The sequence below is a fragment of the Labrus bergylta genome, chromosome 15, assembly GCF_963930695.1.
Source record: "Labrus bergylta chromosome 15, fLabBer1.1, whole genome shotgun sequence".
Lineage (NCBI taxonomy): Eukaryota > Metazoa > Chordata > Actinopteri > Labriformes > Labridae > Labrus > Labrus bergylta.
This window is the reverse complement of record NC_089209.1, coordinates 3,847,238-3,853,542: the sequence shown is the minus strand read 5'-3', so window position 1 is coordinate 3,853,542 and position 6,305 is coordinate 3,847,238. Positions and strand designations below refer to the sequence as shown.

At 40.3% G+C, this 6,305-nt stretch overlaps 1 protein-coding gene across 1 annotated transcript in view; it reads left to right on the top strand.

Annotated features, from left to right (window-relative positions):
* Window positions 1-595: 595 nt before the first annotated feature.
* galnt14 (UDP-N-acetyl-alpha-D-galactosamine:polypeptide N-acetylgalactosaminyltransferase 14 (GalNAc-T14)) overlaps window positions 596-6,305 on the top strand; it is a 190,050-nt gene continuing 184,340 nt past the window's right edge. The window contains exon 1 of the mRNA XM_065964098.1: window positions 596-1,074. Within this exon, the coding sequence (XP_065820170.1) occupies window positions 916-1,074 (159 nt within the window). The 5' untranslated portion in view covers window positions 596-915. The remainder of the gene's footprint in view (window positions 1,075-6,305) is intronic.

Genomic DNA, 6,305 nt, shown 5'->3' with positions numbered 1-6,305 from the left:
CATCAGGTCCCTTCATTGAATCAGTTTGTCCCTGCAGCTCTGAAGCACTTAGTTAAGTTTCTTCTTCTTCTTCTTCTTCTACTTTTTTTACTTGAAGAGAGAGAGTGTTTATGAATCAACATTCAGACGGATTTAAATGTTCCCGAGTTAGACTAAAGGCTGATTTTTACCTTTGCCAGATGTTCCTTGGCATCATAGAATTAAATATATAATCCATTAACAGACCTTAATGAGTAAAGAAAAACAAAACAAATACAGATATATACAAAAAAAAAGGAGAAGAAATAATATCCAACATCGGACATGATACAGTTAAAGTACCAATTTTGTATATTTTATTTAAATTAATGACAGGATGTTGACTCTCTAAACAATAACACATGATATAAAAGACATTTCCTGTGTGCTAAACATTATGACCCAGAGGTTAAAGAAGTCAGACTAATTAATGCTGCATTCAGAATTCATATAATTAGAAAGTAAAGCTCTGTTGAGCAGCACGTCGATCTGTTCTATTCTGTTCTATGTTCTATGTTCTGTTCTACATGCTGTACTTCTGTGGAGTAGTATTTGTCGGCAGGTGGAGCTCCACGCTCCCCCACTCAGACCTTGAGGAGGGTGCAGGACACCCTGAGAGCAGCACACCGCCTCACAGACACCCTGACTCCAGCCGGGAGTGGGAGAGACCACGCACGCTGTGTAGTCGGTGTGTTTTTACCGTCACCGGGACCGGGCAGACTTGTGTGTGTGTGTCAGTGTGTGTGTGTGTGTGTGTGTGTGTGTTAGTTAGCGCAGGTTTTTTTTTTTTGGGTGTGTGTTTGTTTTGTTTGTTTTCTCGTCTTTTATTTTTTTTAAAAATGGGATTCTGACAGCAAGAGGGGCTGCCGGGCGCCGCCGGCTCCTCCTGACCGGAAAATGAAGCGTCTCTGTCGGAGGCTGGCGGTGGCCGTGGCGGTGCTGGTGTGGCTGGGAGCGCTGGTTTACCTGCTGGTGCTGAGCCGGAGGAGGCTGCCGGAGCTCGGTGTCGGAGGAGGAGGAGGAGGAGGAGGAGGAGGAGAGACGGCGTACAAACAGGTGAAGTAAAGAAACAAACACCTCTTCTGCTGCTTTGTGTGTGTGGGTGAAAGATCTCTTTGATGTGCCGGTGGAGACTTCCGGAGTGTGTTTGGAGTTCACAGCAGACACTGTGGAGGTAAAGACCACAGAGGCTCCAGTGAGGAGTTTATGGGGACATTAGAGGTTGTTTCATCCCCGTAAAGAGGGCTGTTTGGCTGGGGGAAGCAGTTCTCCTCAAAAACATGGACGGAAAGTCGAAATGAGCATGCAGCTCTTTTTGTTTTTGAAATGAAGGCGAACAGGTTGGCAGAAAGACACAACTTGGTCAGCAACCAGGGCTTTAAAAAATGGTGATTATATCTAAGAATAAGTTCAGAATAAAAGGCTCATTAAAATGTCTCAGTGACCTAAAGTGACCTCCACAGACCACCAGATCTAAACTGACAACAAACAAAAAAAACTACCCTCAAATGTATGAAGTTAGAAGAACTCACAAATGTGTGACATATTCACCAAAACAATGAACAGATTCTGAAAATATTTGCAGATTAAGAAGTCAAACAGGACATTTCTGTAATTTTGCACGTCTCTGTTAAGTTGCATCAGGACAAACTAATATTGAACACACACATTAACTCATCCATTATTTACTTTGCTGTCGAGCTGCAGTGATCAAACATCACAATCTGATCATTTCACAATCATCTGTTTATAAAAGTCTGATGAAAGTAAATCCTCAAACCCTTATTCTTTATTCATCCTTCATGTCAGCAGGGAGCTTTTCCAGGCGTGCCCCGCAGCAAAACAAAAATAAAAACAGTACAAAAACATATAAACAGTTAGAAATAGAGACATAGACACTGAAACCTGTTCATACTTTCAAACCATGTAACATTCAATGATTTCACTTTTTAAAACGGTTGCAGTTTCCTCCCCTAAGTCGTTCAGACACTAGCTCTTTAAAAACGCTGTATGAAACAAGAGAGGGCGGAGCTTATCGCTCTTAAATAATAATAACTTAAATAATGAAGAGAAGGGGAAACAAAGAATGAGTACATGTCTAAAATAAGATATAATCAATCAAAAAGAGTAAAACTTTGAACTTTACCTGAAGACATGAATGAATGAAGGTTTTTTAACTTTAGTAACAGAACAGAGTGCCTGGGATATATTCTGTTTATATAAGTTTACTTCACTCTTCAGACTGGACTTCAGGTAAAAACACATCAAGCCTATTTTTTTTTTCATGGTGTCGTTCCATCCTCCTCCGTTGCTCCGTTTCTTTTTACTGCATGTTTTATATTTGAGATCTGACACGGAGATACGACCAGTTGGCGGCAAAACTACGGGGAATATCAAACATTTGGAAAAGGGCGCCGTGATGTCAACAGCGCCTTTCTGAAAAGTTGAAACATTTTTAACTTGAGCGCTCGGAGCGGCCGCACAAGAAAGGCAGAACGCTTTGGAAGAAAAAAACGCTGGTTGCTGCTGCGGACGCTTTCTGCTGTGAACGCTCTCTACCCATTGAAAACAAATGAAAGAAGAGGCTGGCGCTCAGAAAAAAAACCCTAAAAACGATTTTATTTTAAGGTGAATGATTTGGAATGGATTTCATGACAGATGCACATGAAAAAGCAGTAATCACACACAGTGTATTGTCTCAGACTAAATGATGCTGTCGTCTTAAGTTTTCTTAAAGTCCCCATGAAACGAAGAGCACAATAACCGTATTTTCTCTTCCTGTAAAACCTTTCAAATGTCCGATGACTCACCCTGAACTAATTTTTCGGCCAATTAAAAAGCTTTGTCGACGCTAACGATCCAGTCAGATTCATCCCTATGTTACGTCCCGTCTTATATCTGGAGTTTTTTTTTTTTATGCTGCTTCAGTTGGAAAATACATCATGACAGGGCAGGAAGAAACTCTCTAAGTTCTCTTTTTAAATATAAAAATATAACCAAAGTTCAAGTCTTCAGTACTGAACTCAGGTGTCTTCATGTAGTGTTTCCTCTAAATGCCAACAAAGTAAATGTGATTTTTTTTTTTTTTAGAAGCTTTTAAACGTTTCTCTGTTGATTCATATTGTGAGAATCTAACCTCCAAATTCCTCACATGACTTTCTCATTTGATCCAGTAATGTTCCTGTTTGTATTAGCTCCACAGATAATGATGCTCTACCTTACGATGATACCTTATGATACTATACCCCTGCAGTAAAGCCACACATGTCCTATATGGTCCGCTGTAATTAGATCAAATCTTTATCAGACTGAAGCGGCTCCTTTGAAGATAATTAGGTTCATTCTCGACCCCGGCTTGGTGTCTGCACTGCAGGATGTCTGCGATGCAAAAAGACCCCGCGGCATGTTAACTGTGGCTGGCAGGATAAATTGTATCGATCCGGCCTCTCTTACCTTGTTTTATTGAACACCCAGCACACACACACACACACACACAAATTAGAAATCCTAGAACAGCCCAAATTCTCCAGAAGACGTTCTCTGTAGGAGACGTGTTAAACATGAGGACATCATAAATATAAACCCTTTTAAATCTGTTACACAGACACTATGTGTACGTCTACAGGACGATAAAATAATAATCCATCTAGTCATTTTCTGCAAAAAAAACCAAAAAACATTATTTGTCTCTCTCGGAAAGAATGAACCAGAATCAGATTTCTTTCTTTGAGTGCACTTTATGCAAAATCCTGCTTTTTCATTGTATTTTGAAATAAGTCTTTCATTTCTTAAGATCTATATGGAAGGAGCACTGTCTCATTGTGTGTGTTAAAAGACTCCCAAAAACATGCTGACGCCTCGTTTCCACTTCTATATGTAATTGGTGTTTGTAGATATTTAAATATACAGATGATGCCTCCTAGAGTCCAAAGTGAGGAAGTGCATTTCTTTACAGATGTCACAACAGGGTCCTAAGACGCTGACTAGACTCTTCTCCTCTGTCGCCCCCCGGTGGTGGAATGAACTTCCAAACTCCATGTGATCTGCAGAGTTCCTCTGCACCTTTAAGAAAAAGCTAAAGACCCAGCTCTTTCATGAATACCTACTAACTTAATGATGATGGTCTCCATATTATTGATGATGATGATGGTTTTTGTTTGATAACGATGACTTATAAGATGGTTTCTATACTGATTAGAGCTCTCAAGAACTGCCCTCAATGTTGTGCTTTGCCTCTGGTCACTTCCTGTCAGCACCTGTGTGTCCAATCAGACTCAAAGCTGATCGTTTGCTCTTACTGACATTGTTCCCTCTTTTCTAGATCCTTGCTTGTGTTGTTCTTACTCTCTGATGTACGTCGCTTTGGATAAAAGCGTCTGCTAAGTGAAGTGTAGAATTGTAGTATAGAAACCTGTTAGAAACGACCTGTGGCCATGGGGGAGAGGCTGTGATCATGTGTGAAAGGGGTTGACCTTTTAAATGTTCCTCAGTAGCTGAATGACAGCTTTTTAGAAAAAGGTCCCGGTGCACACTCCTCTTTAAGACCAACCTGTGTTTGTCTCTTTAAGAGTTCAGATTCTGGTTTCAGAGTTGAAGTTGATTTTTTTTTAATAGAATCCACAAAGTCTCACACTTCCTTTGCAACATGATATCCAATCAGAGCAGACCGCTGACAAACGTCCACCACACACTGCTCCAGTAAAACCATGCATCCAAGTTTTTTTTTTACACGGTGGCCTGAAGTGAGAGCCGGTAATTAAAAAAAAAAAAAAAAAACACTTCTGAATGTGGAGTCAGGGAAAGCAGATGTATGGAGGTAGAGATTTTAAGCTCTGTAAAAGGATTGACCAACCTAAACTTAAGATAGTCGCTAACGCTGCTCGCCGACTGTAATTTAGTTGATGACTAAACACCGGAAGATAGTGACCCTTCCATCGTTCTCAGCTGTTTAAAGAGAAGCTGTCGCCAACACGCCTTCTTAAAGCTCCTGTGAAGAACTTTTATTTGGTGTGGACTAAAACAGTAGAGCTCATTTCTTTGCTGATCTTGCTCTTTACATGTTTAATTTCTCCTCTTGCTTTCTTTTAACATGAAGAAGTTTCATTGGACAATGTCAACAAGCGCTGTTTCTTCACTGTCGCTTTCTGTTGCTAGGTTACAAAGGTTTTGCATTTCTGCTTCCATTGGTAGTGACTGTAAGGTCTGTTTTAAATTGCGCTAAAAGCTTAATATTTGCTTTTATTCGAGTACATTTTACAAAGAAAATATAAAAACAAGTGAAAGAAATCGTTCCATGGCACCTGGAAATTAGTCTGGGTGCATGAGGTAAACTGTGACCAGTTGAAAACAAAGTTGAGGTTGGTAGTCGTCGTCTCCGCCTTCTTTTTATTTTGATTGGTTGGTGAGGTAGAAGTGACATTGACGCTGCTGTGTTTGAAAAATTGTCGTTTAAAAGTCTGTAAAGAAATCTTCAGTCAGATAGCTGAGGGTCTCATTTATTTTCACAGGTTCACTTCCATTTGTTTAATCAGCAGCTAAAGCATTAAGAAGATAAGAAATTTTGCTATGTCGTCTTTCTGCAGTCGATCATGAAGTTTAGGAATTGAAGGCCGTCGTTTTAAGAAAAGGAAACAAAACACAAACATGCGGATATACACTTATTTTTCTTCAGAAGAACACGTTGGCATGAAGCAAACGAGGCTGAAACACAGAAGAAACAAAGACTTCTATCTTTAATGACTGCTGGAGAGCAGCCGGGCTGACAGGTGAGGGAGTCAGGGGGGTCAGCAGGGGGGGTCAGGAGGGGCAGAAACCTCTGCATCCCGCTCATAGAGGATGGAGAGTGTTGGACACACACACACACACACACACACACACACACACACACACACACACACACACACACACACACACACTAAATAAGATAAATAAAAAAAGAGGTATTTGTGATAAATAGAGAATCCAAGTGTGATAATTATGTGTCAACAAAGCTCTTCAAACATGAATCACTTTAAAGAAGACACACACACTTTGTGTTAATCACGAGGCTGTCTTCATTTTTGCTCAAGTGGGAGGAGTTTTTTTTTTTTTCCTTCATATGTTGGATCATTCAGGAATTGAGGCTTAATCTGCTGTTGCTCTCTTTTTAACTTCCCCGGATAAGATCCTCTGCTAAATGCCTGAAATATGAATTTAATCTGTAATTAAAGCACTTCAGAAGAAGGGCTGGAAACAGCTGCAGCCACTTAGCCGAGAAGAAGAAGAAGACTTTTCTTGTGTGGACTCGT